The sequence below is a fragment of the Hypanus sabinus genome, chromosome X1, assembly GCF_030144855.1.
Source record: "Hypanus sabinus isolate sHypSab1 chromosome X1, sHypSab1.hap1, whole genome shotgun sequence".
Lineage (NCBI taxonomy): Eukaryota > Metazoa > Chordata > Chondrichthyes > Myliobatiformes > Dasyatidae > Hypanus > Hypanus sabinus.
In genome coordinates, this window is record NC_082738.1 from 60,303,029 (window position 1) to 60,323,615 (window position 20,587).

Sequence of the window (20,587 nt, forward strand, 5' to 3'; positions counted from 1 at the left end):
CCCTATTTATTTATTATTTCCCCCCCCCCTTTTTTCTCTCTCTGCCCATCACAGTGCCTGTTCTCCATCTTCCTCCAGTGCTCTCCTCCCCTTCCCCTTCCTTTCTTCCAAGGCCTCCCGTCCTATGATATTCCCCCTTCTCCAGCCTTGTATCCCTTTTGCCAACTTCCCAGCTCCCCCTCCTGTCTTCTCCTATCATTTCGGGTCTCCCCCTCCCCAATCTCTTACTATATCTTCCTTCAGTTAGTCCTGATGAAGGGTTTCGACCCGAAACGTCGACAGCGCTTCTTCCTATAGATGCTGCCTGGCCTGCTGAGTTCCACCAGCATTTTGTCTGTGTTGTAATTTCCAGCATTTGCAGATTTCCTCGTGCCAACGCGAGCAGCTGTCTATCACCCTCCTGCAACCACCCAGCTCAATACGTTCGTCGATGTTTCATTTTGAATTTGGAAAAATAACTAAGATACGCATCTCTCATTTCCTCAATTGCAGATAACAAGCAAGGTTCCTGCGGAATGTTTTTTTTAATGTTTATTTTCACTCTCGACAGGCAAATGTATTGGACGTAGTGACAGGTCTTTGCTCCGTAAGCGCGCAGTTGCCATGCGCTGCGGTCGCGCTGCCTCTTGGTTGCCCGTCGTCGGTCGGCCCCGTATTGTGAGCGGTGGGGTTTGCAGTTTTTTGTTATCGAAGGCTCTTTTTCCAGGGCCCTGGTTCGGATCCCATTCCGAGGAAACAGTCGTAAATATATTCCTTCCTGTAGCTGTTCCCTCCGGTTCTTAGCTATTGTCCGTTTCCCCCACCCCCATTTCACTGCTGGTCCTTCCGCCTTCTAGTGCACCTCGCTATTTAGGAGACCCCCTCTCACTGCGTTCTCCTCCCCACTGCTGTTAGTTTTTCCACACTACTATTACCCCCGCCCCGACTGCTTCAGGCTCTTCCATCCTCCCCCTTCCCCACTACTATTGCTCCTTTTTCTCCCACTGCCGTTTTAATCTAACTGGTAGAACTTCCTGCTCTTACTGGGGTTCGTTTCTTCTTCCACACACAACGCACCAGTGTTGTTTCTATTTTAAATTCTCGCTCTGATTTGTTAACTCAAAGCCGGGAGAAGGTAAACCAGCCTGCGACAGAGAATGAGGGGTTAATGTTGACTTGAAAACTATACTACATAATTTGTATTTTTTTCTTTCAATATTGAATAGCTGACTAAAGAATATAGAAGTTTTTGGCTATTCTCAGTTTCCTTTAAATGTTTTCCCTTTGCTTTCCTTAACCCTGGTTGATGAACTTATGGCCTTGCTTCTGAGGTGGAAGGTTGCAGATTCAGGAGCCAGTGCAGAGCACTTTCAATTCAGGATACCTTTTGTATATTTGTTGCAGTATTGCTTGAATATGATGAAAACCTGATATATTTTCTGCCTTTGACAGACAAGATGCTGTAACCTAGAGCACCAGATAAAGTGCTAGAGGAACTCCGTGGTCAGGCAGCATCTGTGGAGGGAATTAGACAGCGGACATTATTAGTCATGATCTTTCATCAGTGTTTCAGGTTGAGGTCCTTTGGTTTTTCCCTGAAATGCTGACTGTCCATTTTCATCGGGAGATGTTGCCTGATCACTATGTTTTACCAGAGAGGGTTTCCACCTGTAAAAGGCACCTGAAACCAAATAATGCATAGTTTCTGGAATCTGAAATAAAAGCAGAAAATGCTGGAAAGACTCAGCAGGTCAGGCTGTATCTGTGGAAAGAGAAACTGTTACTGTTTCAGATTATCAAGAGAAAGTTTTAATGATAATGCACGTGAAGCATTAAGTATTTTTTCTCTCCACAGTTAGTCTTAATAGCTGAGTCTTTCCAACATTTGTTTTTGAAAGTTACTTGTCAACATTTTTTTGGATCATCACCAAGAACTGAATGATTATTTATTATGCCAGAACTGTCGACAGTAACCTTTTCCATTGATGCTGCCTGGCCTGCTGAGATCCTCCAGCATCTTGTGTGTGTGTTGCTTGGATTTCCAGTATCTGCAGATTTTCTCTTGTTTGTGACTATTTATTATGGCCACTTTATTACTGTGTGAAAATTGATTTTTTTTGAAATTGTCATAATAATATTTGGGGTATTGGCTTTTATTTTGAGATTGTGAATCAGTTCCTTCCTTACTGAATTATTTGTTTAATAAATCACATACACTTAAGTTAGAATTAAACATTTTTTTGAAATTTATCAAAATGAAAGAGCTCTACTTGGTCCATGTTTTGCCTCAGTCTCTTTGCATAAGTTGAATGAATGAAAATGAAATGTGAGAACAGATTTTATTGACTGTATATCATAGAGATAGAATCAGGAGTAGGCCATGCAGCCCATGATTTATAAAATCATAAACCATGGCTATTTTACTACATTAATGCCAACCTCCTGCATTAAATACTTGCCGTTTAACATCAGAGATGATTTTCATGTTGGTGTACTTTTTCTGGCGTTATCAGAGGGAACAATATTGATGTTCCATCTGTTGATAAATGGGGCAAATGTATATATCATAGTTCGGAGCTCATTTGAGCTATGAGGAGGAATGCTAAATGCATTGCAATGTTGGTGAAATGAGTTGTCAAAAGGGTAGAATGAGGGAAATGTGAGTTTGTTTACATGAGAAGAAATAATTGAAAAACATCTCTTTAAATCATATGGACCTGTTAAATGTTGGTGTTCAGAAGGATTTTAATGACTCGTATGTGAAACAGTCAACATGCAGATTTCAAAAGCTAATGATAACTGTGACACAACATAGCAGTCAATCTTGTTTGCTAATAATATCCATCGTCTGAAGTTGCCCAAGTCAATTCAGATTTGCCTTAACAGTTGAGTTTGCTCTGTGAAAGGTAAAGACAGGGAAAGACAGGAAAGCAGATCAACATCTGAATGACTAAAAACAGTTGTGAACTGTGTTTATATTTTGGAATGACTATCAAGATTTGATAGTCATTCAAATGGAGGGTTATGGGCTGAGTGCAGGTAGGTGGGACTAGGTGAGGATAAGTGTTCGGCATGGACTAGAAGGGCTGAGATGGCCTATTTCTGTGCTGTAATTGTTATATGGTTATATTTGATAAAATAAAATTAATACAGAAACATTCTCCAGTATGTTGATGTAATTCTGAAGGTTTTGCATTGCATTTTCCAAAACCTCCAGGACTGGGAAGATGGGTTAATTTATTGCTGTACATTTTATGGTTCTGTTTATTCATTCAGCTATAAGTTATAAGTGTTTGATACCCAAATCAAAGTAAGTAAGTACATTGTTCAACTTGTCTACTTATTATAGATTTCCTATCATGGATACAGATTTGTATGATGAGTTTGGTAACTATATTGGTCCAGAGTTGGATTCTGATGAAGAAGATGGCATAAGCAGAGATGAAGATCTGGATGAGGTGAGGGGAAAAAATGTTCTTTAAACACTGATATGGCTCAAAAAAAAAATTCTTATAGGATGTTTTGATGATACCAAAATATACCCTTATGGATTGTAATTTGTATTATAAACACAATTGTAAAAATATCTTGTGTATTAAATAATATCTTAAATTTATATCTTGCCCATTTATGGAAACAATTGCTTTTTCATTAGAGTACCATTACAGATCCATTGTTTAGCTTTTATTGCATTGTTGTTCCTCTCTGCAGCTCGTGGCGCATCAGCGGCAACCTTTGCTGTTTCTTTAGCATTTTGTCTATTTTACAAGTCTGAGTTGCTAGCTCGATGCTCAACCCAGCACAGATGAAAAGCATGCAAGGTGCCGGTCAGATTAGAACTTGGGACCCCTCGCCTCGCAGTTCAGTTCAGATGCCACTAAACCACTGGCTGGGCTTTATTGCCAAGCACAATAATTTCTTTTATTATGAAAGTATTACACTAAAGATACATTCTTGATATCTGTCCAACTTGCCATGGCTTTGTTTATGTGCTTTGCACTTTATCTGTAGTTTGTGTATGGAATCCTCTACCTGGATATCATACAAAGTTTTTCACTATATCTTGGTACACATGACAAGTAATAAACTGATTAACTAGCTGTTATTTTTGATGTAAATTCCTCTAGAAATTCTCACAAATATTCTGTATTCTGATCTTTTGGAACAGTCATAAAATGTGATATTGTATAGAAGCAGTAAAGGTACACGTGACATTAAGATCCAGGTAGACTTACACACTATACTGTGTGCAAGTCATAGGCATGTTTGTACAGTTGCAAAAAAGAGTTTGTGAACCTTCTGTAATTACCTGATTTTCTACATTAATTACTCATAGTATGTGGTCTGCTCTTAATCTAAGTCATAATAATAGGCAAACACAATCTGTTTAAACTAATAACACCAGACAATTGTACTTTACAGAAACATAGAAACATAGAAAACCTACAGCACAATACAGGCCCTTCAGCCAACGAAATTGTGCTGAACATGTCCCTATCGTAGAAATTACAGTCGGCCCTCCTTATCTGTGGGTTCCGCATGCGCGGATTCAACCAACCGAGTTATCAGGAAAACTCGGAAGTTCTCTCTCCAGCACTTGTTTGAGCATGTACAGACTTTTCTTGTCATTATTCCCTAAACAAAACAGTATAACAACTATTTACATAGCCTTTACATTGTATTAGGTATTATAATTAATCTAGAGATGATTTAAAGTATACTGGAAGATGTGCATAAGTTACCACGGATCGGGAATTGAAAAAAAAATGGATGTTCTCTAAGTTGGAACAGGTACATCCGGTATTATTTAGGTGCAGTCAAACGTTTGTCTTAGTATATAGTATATATTTTACCTTTCTATACATATAAAACACTTAAGAAACATATGTATTTCAATAATTAAACCATTGCATTGTAGCTTTCATCAGGGCAGGGCCTTCACGTGCTCCATTATTCTCACTTTATCCTTTAAAATTGTTCCGATCATTGACCGACTGTAGCCTAAACGGTTTTCCAAAGACCGATGGCGTTTCACCTCTTTCCGATCGCTTTATTATTTCCACTTTTTATTTTCAATCGTGATCGTTTTCCGGAACAGAAACACTGCGGTCGGTGGGTCCTGAGCTCTGCCGGGTCCTAAAATCCACTGCACTGAGACAGGTTAAATAAGCTCCAGTGCTCCGCTGGGTCCTTAAGTCCACCAATTTAAGCATCCGCGTTTTTGGTTTCTGCAGGGGGTCCCAGAACCAATCCCTCGTGGATAAGGAGGGCCAACTGTACTAAGCTTACCTATAGCTCTCTATTTTTCTAAGCTCCATGTACCTATCCAAAAGTCTCTTAAAAGACCCTATCGTATCCGTCTCCACCACCGTTGCTGGCAGCCCATTCCATGCACTTACCACTCTCTGAGTAAAAAAACTTACCCCTGACATCTCCTCTGTATCTACTCCCCAGCACCTTAAACCTGTGTCCTCTTGTGGCAACCATTTCAGCCCTGGGAAAAAGCCTCTGGCTATCCACACGATCAATGCCTCTCATCATCATCTACACCTCTATCAGGTCACCTCTCATCTGCCGTTGCTCCAAGGAGAAAAGGCCGAGTTCACTCAACCTATTCTCATAAAGCATGCTTCCCAATCCAGGCAACATCCTTGTAAATCTCCTTTGTACCCTTTCTATGGCTTCCACATCTTTCCTGTAGTAAGGCGACCAGAACTGAGCACAGTACTCCAAGTGGAGTCTGACCAGTGTCCGATATAGATGCAACATTACCTCTCGGCTCCTAAATTCAGTTCCACGATTGATGAAGGCTAATATACTGTATGCCTTCTTAACCACAGAGTCAACCTGCACAGCTGCTTTGAACTTTATTGAACACATTGTTTAATCATTCACAATCCCAGCTGGAAAATTATGGGGACCCTTGTATTTAATAACTGGTAGAACCCTTTTTGGCAGCAATAACCTCCAGCAAATGTTTCCTGTAGCTGCTGATCAGACTTGCGCAATGACAATGAGGAATTTTAGAACATTCCTCCATACAAAAACTTTCAGTTCAAACAATATTTCTGTGATATCTTGCATGAACAGCCCTCTTCAAGTCATGCCACAGCACCTCAGTTGGGTTAAGGTCTGGACTTGGCCATTCCAAAACACAAATTTTCTTCTTTTTAAACCATTCTGTTGTTGATAATCTTATGTTTCGGATCATTGTCCTGTAAGCTTCAGGTGACGGACTGCCACCCTGACATTCTCCTGTAAAATGTCTTGATACAATTTTGAACTCATTGTTCCCTTAATTGAAAGCTGTCTGGGCCCCGAGGCAGCAAAGAAGCCCCAAACCATGATGCTTCTTCCACCGTGCTTCACAGTTGCAATGAGATTTTGGTGTTGTATGCGGTGCCTTTTTTTTCCTCCAAACATAGCATTTCTGCCAGAAAATTAAACATTGCCACAGAGCATTTCCTATAAGTATTGTGGAACATCCGGTGGTCTTTTGCAAACTCTATAATTCTTCTTCTCAGGTCCTCTGAAAGTTGTTTTGATTGAGGCATGGTGCTAAAATTCCTCATCGTCGTTGTGCAAGATCTTTCTTGAGAAGAGTAGGCTCTGTCAGTAACCTGACTTTGTGTGTCTTTTTTATAGGACAGGGCACCTCTGCAACCCACACCTCCAATTTCATCTCATTGTTTGGAACACCTGACTCCAAATAGCTTTTGTAGAAGGTGTTACCCCAGAGATTTATGTTCTTTTTTGACCCTAGACTGTGATTGTTTAAATGGTATACTCAGTATAGACAAGAGGTACAATTACACGCTGACTGTGGTTTTTTGCGGGAATGGGACTCGTTCTCGGGGTTTCATGACGGCTGTTATTTGGCACGCCAAGAGCTTGGCCTAAGAGTTCAGCTCGTCTTTGGAGGGCTGAGATCTCGTGGCTCTGCGGATGGGCGGATTGAAGGTTGGTGTCCGGGCAGATTGGTGTGTTGTGGGAGATGAAAGATCTAAGGCTGTGTGCCCAGAGATCTGAAAAAGCGATGCAACGGACTTCTAACATTGTAAACCAGTGCATTGTTATGTCTCCTCTCACTGTGAAATGGAGACACCTCTTTCTCCCGTATTAGAGAGAGAGAGAGAGCCTGTGGTATGTCGAATACCGGGTGAGCAAGTGGTATTTGGAGTACTGCAAGTCTGTCTTTGTTGCTTTGCTCACGTTTGAGTGCTCGGTGACAGGTGCTGATGCTTTTTTTTTCCCGGTGGGGGGAGGGCAGATCGTTGCTTGCTGCCGCTTACTAGCTGGGGGGAACTTTGGGGTTCCAACATTTAACTATCATTCATTCTTTGGGGGTACTCCTGTTTTCGTGGATGGTTGTGAAGAAAAAGCATTTCAGGATGTATATTGTATACATTTATACAATAGTATATTGTACTATTAATTTAGGCAGATTGTGTTTGTCTATTATTGTGATTTAGATGAAGATCAGACCACATTTTATGAGTAATTAATGCAGAAAGCCAGGTAAAGCAAAGGGTTCACAAACTTTTTCCTGCAACTGTAGCAAGGGTGTGTAATACTTCTGCACAGTTTTTTGTCAATGTGGAGTGGAGAGCGAGTTTGTAAATCTGGCAGGAGCAAAGGATGTTGGGAGAAGCGCGGCAGGTGAGGTGTGGTTGAGAATGAATGCTTGGGGGGGGGGGGGTTTGTGGTGCGGGTGCAGACAAACCCAGCCCTGAGACACCAGGCAAGGTAATTTGTTTCTAGACAATTGCTTTATTGATCATTACAGAATGTCTCTCTGGTGTTTTCTGCTCCCTTTCCACTCCCTTCCCTTTTCCCAACCATGATTCCCCTCTCCCTGCCCCCTACCCACTCTCCATTCACAATAGAAACGCATATTAGAATCAGATTTATTGTCACTCACAGATGTTACGAAATTTGTTTTTCTTTTTGCGGCAGCGGTATAGTGCAATAATAAAATTACTTTGGAGCTGTTGGACATAGATACAGTTGTCAGCCATACCTAGCATGGCCCCAATTCAGTTTCAATTAAATTAAATGTTAAATTTGTTTTAGTTTTCTTTTTAATTGTATAATTTTAAGAGAACATAGAACAATGCAGCCCATGATGTGCTGAACTAATTGGAATATTAATTATGTACCTAACTAAACTAATCCCTTCAACCTACACAATATATTTCTTTCTAAATGATTTAGCAGAAACTTATCGGACCTGTTGAGGTTTGGGTCCAGCATTCTGCTGCCTGCGACTTAGTTGCTACTTACAAATTTTGCTCTACAGGATATTAGGGGCTGTTCAACTGCAGGACATGTACAATGTGGGAGGCATACTAGAGTGCCTATTTAGCCATTGACCATAACTTTGCAATTTGTGGCTGAGGATGAATTATAAGGGTAGACCATCTATTTTGCTGCTCATTCTAGTCTGACACCTATAATGTTACAATCCTTGCCCAAATGCAAGGCACAAGCAGACATTTGGTAAGGAATGCTGTGAAGAAGTTTTAAAGATGATTGCTACCAAAATTGTTTTCAAGACTAAATATTCTTGGCAAAGTCACATTTTCTGTCCTGAAGTTGATACTTAAAAATGAAGTAGTTTTTTTATGTTGTCCATATTTTGATGTTAGTTAAAAATTCAAAATGAGAGCCTATAACAAACGTCTTAACGAGTCCAAATAAAAATTTGTTTTCTATAATGGATGGATGCATGCTCCTCAGCCAGGTGCCATTATTTATGTTGTATCAGGCTGGAGAAGAATTTTCTGAATTTTTTTTTATCATTGCATAAGCTCATAAGGGTCTTTTTTTCAAGCTACAAGTTTAAATGAATGGAAGGCAGCTGTAGGACATGTCATATTTATCTTTCAGCTAGTTACTCAGTAACATATACATATGTTTGTGTTGGAATAAATAAGGAGGATGAGGAAGATGAAGAAGCTGGAGATCAGGATGAAGATCATGTTGGAATGGAAGTGGTGCTGCATGAGGATAAAAAGTATTACCCCACTGCAGAGGAGGTATATGGACCTGAGGTAGAGACAATTGTTCAAGAGGAAGATACTCAGCCACTTACTGGTAAGTAAGGTGATACATTTTAAGTAAATTAATAATCTAATGGGTATTAAGGTATTGTTCACTGTAGTTAATTCTATTATTTGAAAACTGCTTCTCCTAGAGCCATAGAACATTACAGCACAGTACAGGCCCTTCAGCCCTCCATGTTGTGCCGACCCATATAATCCTTAAAAAAATACTAAACACACACTACCCCATAACCCTCTATTTTTCTTTTATCCATGTGCCTGTCCAAGAGGCTCTTAAATACTTATAATGTTTTAGCCTCCACCACCATCCCTGGCAATGCTCTGGGAAACAGGTACTGACTATCCACCCTCTCTATGCTTCTCATAATCTTGTAGACCTCTATCAAGTCCGCTCTCATTCTTCTACGCTCCAAAGAGAAAAGTCTCAGCTCTGATAACCTTGCTTCTTATGACTTGTTCTCCAAAGCAGGCAACATCCTGGTAATCTCCTCTGCACCCTCTCCATAGCTTCCACATCCTTCCTATAATGAGGTGACCAGAATTGAACACAATACTCTTAAAGTGCGGTCTCACCAAAGATTTGTAGAGTTGCAACATGACCTCTCTACTCTTGAAATCAATCCCCCTGTTAATGAAGCCTAGCATCCCATAGGCCTTCTTAACTACCCTATCAACTTGCGCAGCTACCTTGAGGGATGTATGGATTTGAACCCCAAGGTCCCTTTGTTCATCCACACTCTTAAGTAACTGACCATTAATTCTGTACTCAGTCTTCTGGTTTGTCCTTCCAAAATTCATCACCTCACACTTATCCGGATTGAATTCCGTCTGCCATTTTTCTGCCCAACTCTGCAGCCTGTCTATATCCTCTTGTAACCTTCGACAACCTGCAGCTTCATCCACAACTCCTCCAATCTTCGTGTCATCCGCAAACTTACTCACCCATCCTTCCGCCTCTACATCCAGGTCATTTATAAAAATCACAAATAGCAGGGGTCCCAGGACAGATCCCTGCGGCACTCCACTAGTCACCGACCTCCTACTTTCCTTCTGTAACTACCCTCTGCTTTCTTCCTTTAAGCCAATTTTTTATCCAAACAGCCAAGGTTCCACTTTAACCCATGCCTCATGACTTTCTGGATGAGTCTCTCGTGAGTGACCTCGTCAAATGTCTTGCTGTAGACCACATCCACTGCCCTACCCTCATCAATTTTTTTTGTTACCTCTTCAAAAAACTCAATCAGGCTTGTGAGGCACGATCTTCCCTTCACAAAGCCATGTTGACTATCCATGAGTAGACTACACTTCTCCAATGCTCGTAGATCCTATCCTTAAGAATCCTTTCCAGTAGTTTGCAGACCACCGACGTAAGACTCACTGGTCTATAGTTACCAGTTTTTTCCCTAATACCTTTTTTAAATAAGGGAACTACATTTGCCATTCTCCAGTCCTCCGGCACTTCCCCTGAAGCCAAAGAGGATTCAAAGATCATAGCTAATGCTCCAGCGATCTCTTCTCAATTCCCACAACAACCTGGGGTGTATCATATCTGGCCCTGGGGATTTATCAGTCTTGAATTTTTTAAGAAGATCCAGCACTACTACTTACGCAATCACATTGTCCAGCACACAGGCCTGCTCTATTTTGACCTCACCCTGATCAAGATCCTTTTCACTTGTGAATACTGAAGCAAAGTATTCATTTAGGACCTCCCCAACCTCCTCTGCCTCCAGGCACATGTTGCCCTCTTTATCCTTTAGCAGTCCCACCTTCGATCTCGTCATCACCCTGTTCTTCACATGCGCATAAAACGCCTTGGGGTTCTCCTTAATCCTACATGCCAAGGCCTTCTCATGCCCCCTTCGAGCCATTCGTTAGTCCTTCTAAGTCCTTTCTTTAGTTCCTTCCTGGCTACCCTATATTTCTCATGAGCCCCTCCTACTTCCTGCTTCTCATATCTAACATATGCTTCCTTTTTTCTCTTGACGAGTTGCCTCACACGTTTTGTCAGCCATGGTTCCATTTTCCTACCATTTTTTCCTTGCTTCAGTGGGACAAACCTGTCCTGAACCCAGCTCAAGTGGTCCCTAAACTTCTCCCACATTACTTCTGTGCTTTTCCCTTTGAATATCTGTTTCCAATTTACTCTCGCTAGTTCCTGCCTCATCCATTTAAAGTTAACCCTTCCCCAGTTAAGCAGTTAACCATTTTGTCTGATTTTATCCCTATCCATAGCTATGCGGAAGCTAAGGGAGTTGTAGTCACTCTCACCAAAATGCTCCCCCACCAAGAGGTCTGTCACCTGACCAGGTTCATTACCCAGAACTAGATCCAGTACAGCCTCTCCTCTCGTCGGCCGGTCCACATACTGTGTCAGGAATCCTTCTTGAACACACCTGACAAATTCAGCCCCATCTATCCCCCTTGCACTCAGGAGGTGCCAGTCAGAATGAGGGAACTTGAAGTCACCCATATCTACTACCCTGTATTTTGTGTACCATTCTAAAATCTGCCTATTTATCTGCTCTTCGGTGTCCTGAGGGCTATTTGGGGGCCTCTAGACTACTCCCAGCACAGTGATTGATCCCTTCCTATTTCTGACTTCCACCCAGACTGACTCCCTTTGCAGCTTCCTCCCTTTCTATAGCCGTGATACTATCGCTGACCAGCAATGCCACTCCCCCCCCCCCTTCTACCTCCCATCCCATTCCTTTTAAAACACCTGAACCCCTGGACCTGCATCATCCAATCCTGCCCTTCCTCCAACCAAGTTTCAGTAACGGCCACAACATTGTAGTTCCACGTACTAATCCATGCTCTAAGTTCATCCTCCTTGTTCCTAATACTCCTGGCATTCAAATAGACACATTTCAACCCCTTTAACTGGCTACAATTATGTTTCGTCCCCTGCCTGTCCTTCCTCAGAGCTCTTAGCATCATGCTCTTGTCCTTCTACCTTAATCCCTGCACTCACATTCTGATTCCCACCCCCCTGCCAAACTAATTTAAACCCTCCCCAACAACTCTATCAAACCTGCCCACCAGGATGTTGGTCCCCCTGGGATTCAAGTGCAACCTGTCCTTTTTGTACAGGTCACACCTGCCTCAAAAGAAGTCCCAATGATCTAGAAATCTGAATCCCTGCCCCCTGCTCCAATCCCTCAGCCACACATTTATCCTCCACCTCATTCTGTTCCTATTCTCACTGTCGCGTGGCACAGGCAGTAATTCTGAGATTACTACCTTTGAGGTCCTCCTTTTCAACTTCCTTCCTAACTCCCTGTAGTCTTCTTTCAGGACCTCTTCCCCTTTCCTACCTATGTCATTGGTATCAATATGTACCACGACCTCTGGCTGTTCTCCCTCCCACCGCAGGATATCTTGGACACGATCAGAAACATCCCGGACCCTGGCACCTGGGAGGCAAACTACCATCAGAGTTTCTCTCCTGTGTCCACAGAATCGCCTGACAACCCCCTAACTGTAGAGTCCCCTATCACTACTGCCTTCCTCTTCCTTTTCCTACCCTTCTGAGTCACAGGGCCAGACTCTGTGCCAGAGGCACGGCCACTGCCACTTCCTCCAGGTAGGCTGTCTCCCCCCACCCCCCCCCCCCCCCAAACACAGTACTCAAACAGGAGTACTTATTGTCAAGGGGTACAGCCACAGGGGTACTCTCTAGTACCTGACTTCCCCTTCCCTCTCCTGACTGTGACCCATTTTTCTGTCCCCCGTGGCCCCGGAGTGACCACCTGTCTGTAACCCCTCTCTATCACCTCCTCTCCCTGACCAGAAGGCGGCCATCGAGCTGCAGCTCCAGTTCCCTAACATGGTCCCTTAGGAGTTGCATCTCGGTGCACCGGGTGCAGATGTGGCCGTCCGGGATGCCGGGAGACTCCAGGACCTCCCGCATCTGACACCGAACACAGAAAACCTGCCTCACACACCTACTTCCTTTTGCAATCAGCAACTGCCACGCCTCGTCCTGTTACCGCCGAAGTCTGTTGCGCCAAAGCCCTTTCACTCTGCTGCCTTTCACTCCGCTGCCCACTACCAACACTGCCCGCTGGATATGGCTGTCTTTTTTTTAAACTGTTTGCGCTCAACTGGCTGACATCAAGCGCCTACGCAGTCTGGCCTCTCTCTTCCCCTGAGAACTCAAAATGTCTTCCAGCTGGAAATCCTTAGGTGCTCTCCCGCTGCCTTCTTGTTCCGAATGAAAATCCTCTCCCATTTTCTGTTCTCTTTGGTGTTCTGGTCCTATTGCCCCCCCCCCCCCCCACCCCCCACAAATATGCAGTTTCTAATTTCTAATGGATTTTATTTTAAAATGAAGGCAAGCTTATTTGATTAATGATGTTGGACCTTGTTTTGTGTTCATCATGTGGCTTCTTGGGACTTGCTGGTAAGGTAATCACTATGAAAATGGAAAGGAGTTTTTGTTTAAATAAAACTCAAATCGTTCTGCATCCATCTTTTTAGGCCTTGCTATTAATAGATCTATTTCAGCTGATGTAATAGTTGAGACATTTTCTGTTGAAGTATGTTTTTTTTAATTTCAGTTAATTGCTGTTTTTGAAATTGAAGAGTTTTCTGTCTTTCAGAACCCATTATTAAACCTGTCAAGAAAAAGAAGTTTACACTGATGGAGCAGGAGTTACCAGAAACAGTATATGATATGGAGTAAGTGAATGTTTTTGCAGTACATTTTAAGCCCATCTCAAAATTAAGTCAAGGTTAATTGGAAATAATGATTATTGTTATGGAAGGAGTTTTTGCTTAAAGAGTACAGAGAAAACTTACAAGGATATAGCTGCCTCTGGAGGACCTGAGTTTTAAGGGAAGATTGAATAGGTTAGGACTTTATTCCTTGAAATGTAGAAGATTGAGAGGAGATTTGATAGATTGGGTAATGCAAGCAGGCTTTTTCCACTGAGCTTGGGTGGGACTGCAACTAGAGGTCATGGGTTAAGGGCAAAAGGTGAAAAGTTTAAGAGGAACATAAAGGGAAACTTCTTCACTTAGGGTGATGAGAGTGTGGAATGAGCTGCCAGCACAAGAATGCATGCACAAGACTTTTACTCTAAAACACATTGATGAAGGAAGAGCAGTAGCTGTAGTGTATATGGATTTCAACAAGGCATTTGATAAAGTACCCCATGCAAGGCTTATTGAGAAAGTAAGGAGGTTGGTTCTGCTCGTAGCAAAGTGGTCTTTCTTAGTTGGCATCCAATAATGGATAAAATGGAAAGTCTGTTGCTTGAGTGGATTGATGGGTGTACAAAGTGTGGTGTTCCATTAAGTTATCTTATACTTACGGAGAAATCAGTCAGTCTTTTTAATAAGCTGAAACAGAAAGCACTATATGATCGTGATGAAAGTGTTGCGAAAGTGGAATTTAAAGGTAATCATGGATGGTTTGATCGGTTTCTGCAGCGAGGACAGCTTCATAGCTTAAAGTTTACTAGAGAGAGTGCTTCGGCTGATACTGAAGCTGCTGAAAAGTTCCCAGCAGAACTGAAGAAAATAATTACAGAAGGTGATTATTTGTATAAGCAAGTGTTTAATTGTGACGAAACTGCAATTTATTGGAAAAAATTGCTGAGCACCCCAACCTCCAACGATTTAGCCTAACACACCATCACCAGTGTGCTCGCTGTCTTCTCGATTCCATTAGGTGAAACTACACTGTACTTACATTATTTCTACTTTATATAGGCCGTGTATTTTTATGTGTTATTTGGTATGATTTGGCTTAAAGGTTACTGGAGAGAGTGCTTCCGCTATGTAGTGAGTTTAAATGCTACGCTAGACAGTGCTGCAATGATTGCAGAAAAGTATTTCTACTTTGTAGGCTGTGTATTTATCACATCATTCCTGCTTTTACTATATGTTACTGTTATTTTAGATTTTATGTGTTATTTGGCATGATTTTCTAGGTTTTTTTTGGGTCTGGGAATGCTCACAAATTTTTCCCATATTAATAAATGGTAATTGCTATTTCACCTTACAACATTTTGGCTTACGAACTGTTTCATAGGATCGCTGTACCTTTGGATAGCAGGGGAAACCTGTGTTCCCACACTTTGCCTCCTCAAATCAACCCACATTAATATCTTTCCTGTAATGCCATGGCCTCATATTTAACGGCCTCATGTGCAGCACCTTGTCAAAGGCCTTCTGAAAATCCAAGTGCACAACATCCACTGATTCTTTTCTTTATCTATCCAGCTTGTTATTTCATCAATGAATTCCAACAGATTAGTCAGGCAAGATTTTCCCTTAAGGAAACCATGCTGATGTTGGCCTAATGTCGAGTGTCTCCAAGTACCCCGAAACCATATCCTTAACAATTGCATATTTTCCCAACCACTGCAGTTAGGCTAGCTGGCCTATAATTTCATTTCTTCTGCCTCCCTCACTTCTGGAAGAGTGGAGTGACATTTACAAATTTCCAGTCTTCCAGAACCATGTCAAAATCTACTGATTCTTGAAAAATCATTACTAATGCCTCCGCAATCTCTTCAGTTACCTCTTTTAGAACACTGGGGTGTAGTCCATCAAGTGCAGGTGACTTATCTACCTTCAGACCTTTCAGTTCCTCAAGCACCATCTCCCTAGTAATAGCAACTGCACTCACTTCAGTCCCTTGACACTCTTGAACATCTGGCATACACAGTGAAGACTGATGCAAAATACTTACTCATTTATACATTTTGTCTGCCATTAATATCACTCCAGCATAATTTTTCAGCAATCTACTCTCCTCTCTTTTACTCTTTATAAATATTAAAAAGCTTTTGGTATCATTTTTATATTATTGGCTCACTTACCTTCATATTTCACCTTTTCCATACTTACGGTTTTTTATTTGCCTTCTGTTGGTTTTTAAAAATATCCCAATCCTCCAACTTCCCACTAATTTTTGCTTTATTATATGCCCACTCTTTTGCTTTTATGTTGGCTTTGACATCCATTGTCAGCCGTAGTTGCTTCATCCTGCCTGTATCTATCCTGCATCTGCTGTCATCCCTGCTAGTGCCCCTTTCCAATGAACTTTGGCCAACTCCTCTCTCATGCCTCTTTAAGTCACTTTACTCCACTGTAACACTGATACATCTGACTTTAGCTTCTCCTTCTCGAATTGCAGGATGAATTCTACCATATAAGACCATAAGATATCGGAGCATTTGGCCCACTGATTCTGCTCTGCCATTTTATCATCCAATTTCATTCTCAGCCCTAAACTCCTGTCTCCTCTCTGTATGCTTTCATGCCCTAATCAAGAATCTGGCTTAATCGATGCCTGCCTTAAACATAGCCAATGACTTGGTCTCCAGAACCGCCTGTGGCAATAAATTCCACAGATTCACCACTCTCTGGCTAAAGAAATTTTTCCTCATCTGTGTTCTAAAAGCACATCCCTTTATTCTGAGGCTGTGTCCTCTGGTCTTAGACTCCCCCACCATAGGAAACATCCTCTCCACATCCAGTCTATCAAGGCCTTTCACTATTCAATACGTTTCAACGAGGTCACCCCTCATTCTTCTGAATTCCGTGAGTAGAGGCCCAGAGCCATCAATTGCTCTTCATATGACAAGTCTTTTAATCTGAGGATCATTTTTGCAACCCTCCTTTGAACCTTCTCCAATGTCAGCACATCCTTGCTTAGATGAGGGGCACAAAATTGCTCTCAATACTGCAAGTGAGGCCTCACCAGTGCCTTATGAAGCCTCAACATGCCATCCTTGCTTTCGTATTCTAGTCCTAAATTAAATTAAACAAAACTTATCAATTCTGTCATCCCAATCATTGACATAGTACATAAAAAGAATTGGTCCCAATACAGACCCCTGTCGAACACCAGTAATCACTGGCAGCCAACCAGAAAAACCTCTCTTTATTCCTACTCTTTGCCTCCTGCCAATCAGCCAATGCTGTATTCATGCTAGAATCTTTCTTGTAAAACTATAGGCTCTTGTTAAGCAGCCTCATGGGTTGCACCTTGTCGAAGGCCTTCTGAAAATCCAAGTGTGCAACATCAACCAATTCTCTTTTGTCTATCTTGCTTGTTATTTGGCCCGTAAGAAATAGGAGCAGAATTAGGCCATTCAACCCATTGAATCTGCTCAGCAATTCCATTGTGGCTAATTCTGGAACCCACTCAACCCCGTACACGTGTCTTCTCACCATAATTCTTTGATGCCCTAACCAATCGGGAAATGATCACCCTCTGCCTTGAATATACCCATGGACTTGGCCTCCACTGCAGTCTATGGCAGAGCATTCCACAGGTTCACTACTCTGGCTAAAAAAAAATTCCTCCTTGCCTCTGTTCTAAAAGGTCACCCTCAAATTTGAGGCTATGCCCTCTAGTTCTGGGTACCTTTACCATAGGAAACATCCTCCCTATCTAGTCCTTCCAATATTCGGTAGGTTTGAGTGAGGCGCATCCCTGCATTCTTCTAAATTCCAACGAGTACAGGCCCAAAGCTGCCAAACGCACCTCATATGTTAACCCTTCATTCACAGAATCATCCTTGTGAACCTCCTCTGGACTCTCCACTGACAACACATCCTTTCTGAAATATGAGGCACAAAACTGTTGACAGTACTCCCAAGTACAGCCTGACTAGTGTCTTATAAAGCTTCAGCATTATCTCCTTTTGTATTCTGTTCTTGAAATAAATGCCAACATTGCATTTGCCTTCTTTACTACAGACTCAACCTATAAATTAACCTTCTGAGAGTCTTGCATGAGGACTCCTGAGTCCCTCTGCACCTTTGATGTTTGAACCTTCTCAGTCCACATTATTGTTCCTTTTATCAAAATGCATTATCATACATTTCCCAACACTGTATTCCATCTGCCACTTTTTTGCCCATTCTTCCAGTTTGTCTAGGTCCTGCTGCAATCACATTGCTTCCTCAGCACTACCTACCCCTCCACCTATCTTCGTATCATCCGCAAACTTTGCCACAAAACCATCAATTCCGTTATCTAAATCATTGACAAATAATGTGAAAAATAGTGGTCCCAATACTGACCCCTGAGGAACACCACTGGTCAATGGCAGCCAACCAGAAAAAGCCCCCTTTATTCCCAATTTGCTGCCTCCTGCCTTGTCAGCCATTCCATTATCCATGCCGGTGTCTGTCTTGTACCACCACAGGATTTTATCTTGTTAAGTAGCCTCGTGTGTCACCTTATCAAATGCCTTCTGAAAATCCGAGTAAGTGACATTCACTGCCTCTCCTGTGTCTACCCTCCTTGTTATTTCCTCGAAGAACTCTTAAAAGATTTGTTGGGCAAGGATATTGACCCCCTCAGGTTCAGGTGTAGCTCATCCTTTTTGTACAGGTCATACCTTCCCCAGAAAAGATGCCTATGATCCATAAATCTGAAACCCTGTTCCCTTCATCAGTTCCTCAGCTATGCTTTTATCTGCCAAATCATGGTGGTCTTGTCCTCATTGGTGCATGGCACAAGTAGCAAGCCAGAGATTGTTACTGTGGAGATCTTGCTTTTTGGCTTTCTGCCTAGCTCTCTTTAGACCTCTGCTCTTTTCCTTCCAATGTCATTGGTACCAGTGTGTACCCAGATTTTTCACCCTTTAGAAATGTTGCGGATATGATCTGGGACATCCCTGACCTTGGCACCTGGGAGTTAATGTACCACCTGGGTGTCGCTATCGTGTCCACAGACTCTCCTATTTACTCCTCTTAACTATTGAATCTCCTACCACCACTACATTCCTCTAATGCCCCCTTCCCTTCTGAGCCTCAGCGCTAGAGACTAGGTCACTGCTGCCACCCTATCTCCCAGTATCCGTATACTTGCTTGTTATTGAGCCTCCTACAAAGGTTTATTGATTCACAAGCAAGTAGGTCCTTTGTGTGTCATTCACTTTTCAGGTACCATTCATATTATGTTTAATGCCATAAGATACAGGACCAGAATTAGGCCTTTTGGTAAATTGAGCCTGCTCCATCATTTCTTCATGATTGAATGTTTAGATTCACAGCAGCTCACCAGTCATCCAGCTTTCTAAAATATATTTTCAGCTGTATGTTGAATGTTTCTTTTCTTTTGGCTGTTTTGTTGAATGCACCTAAAGAGAAATTCTAAACATCTATAAATCATGAAATTTAAAAAAAATTCATCTCAGGTTCCTTGCAGATTTGATGGATAATTCTGAGCTCATTCGGAATATTACTCTTTGTGGGCACTTGCATCATGGAAAGGTATGTATTTACGTGTGAAGGTGCTATTTTAATTGTAGAGAAGTTAGTTTAAAATATAGATTGACTGGAGTACACAAAAAATATAAAAACAATTTGTAATAATTTCTTTCAGACAAACTTTGTTGATTGCTTGATTGAACAGACTCATCCAGAGATTCGTAAAAAGGATGACCGTGACGTAAGCATTATTGGCAATTTTCTAAATATATGTTTATCTGCAAAATCTTTTTTTAAAAAAGCTGTATTATTTTTGGCTGTTATTAATATTTTCCCTATGTAGCACAGCAATATTATTTTTAATTCCGAAAGCAAGCTAATAATTGACTTAATGTTAATAAAATAAAAACAAATTTAAAGTCGTTAAAGTATATTTTCTCACCGGTCCATTGTTAGAAACATAGAAAACCTACAGCATAATACAGGCCCTTCGGCCCACAAAGCTGTGCCGAACATGGACTCACTTTAGAAATTACTTAGGGTTACCCGTAGCCCTCTATTTTCCTAAGCTCCATGTACCTATCAAAGAGTCTCTTAAAAGACCCTATCGTAGCTGCCTCCACCACTGTTGCCGGCAGCCCATTCCATGTACTCACCACTCTCAGCGTTTTTAAAAAAAAAAACAACTTGCCCCTGGCATCTCCTCTGTACTTATTTCCACGCACCTTAAAACTGTGCCCTCTTATGCTAACCATTTCGGCCCTGGGAAAAGGTCTCTGACTATCCACACGATCAATGCCTCTCATCATCTTTGCACCTCTATCAGGTCACCTCTCATACTCCGTCGCTCCAAGGAGAAAAGGCCGAGTTGACTCAACCTATTGTCATAAGGCATTCTCCCCAATCCAGGCAACATCCTTGTAGATCTCCTCTGCACCCTTTCTATGATTTCCACATCCTTCCTGCAGTGAGGTGACTAGAACTGAGCACATTACTCCAATTGGGGTCTGACCAGGGTCCTCTGTAGCTGCAACATTACCTCTCGGCTCTTATCCTCAATCCCATGATTGATGAAGGCCAATGCACTGTATGTTTCCTTAACCACAGAGTCAACCTGCGCAGCAGCTTTGAGTGTCCTATGGACTTGGACCCCAAGATTCCTGTGATCCTCCACACTGCCAAGAGTCTTACCATTAATACTATGCCATCATATTTGACATACCAAAATGAACCACCTCACACTTATCTGGGTTGAACTCCATCTGCCACTTCTCAGCCCAGTTTTGCATCCTATCAATATCCTGCTGTAGCCTCGGACAGCCCTCCACACTATCCACAACACCTGCAACCTTTGTGTCATC

General features: G+C 42.0%; 1 protein-coding gene across 4 annotated transcripts in view; it reads left to right on the top strand.

Moving 5' to 3' along the window:
* The first annotated feature begins 594 nt into the window (after positions 1-594).
* eftud2 (elongation factor Tu GTP binding domain containing 2) overlaps positions 595-20,587 on the top strand; it is a 111,924-nt gene continuing 91,931 nt past the window's right edge. The window contains exons 1-6 of one of the 4 annotated variants that reach the window (XM_059956649.1): positions 595-664; positions 3,329-3,437; positions 8,916-9,075; positions 13,649-13,727; positions 19,214-19,289; positions 19,402-19,467. In XM_059956649.1, the coding sequence (XP_059812632.1) occupies positions 3,339-3,437; positions 8,916-9,075; positions 13,649-13,727; positions 19,214-19,289; positions 19,402-19,467 (480 nt within the window). In that variant the 5' untranslated portion in view covers positions 595-664; positions 3,329-3,338. Of the gene's footprint in view, positions 742-3,328; positions 3,438-8,915; positions 9,076-13,648; positions 13,728-19,213; positions 19,290-19,401; positions 19,468-20,587 lie in introns of all 4 variants that reach the window. The other 3 variants (XM_059956648.1, XM_059956650.1, XM_059956651.1) reach the window with 3 other exon arrangements.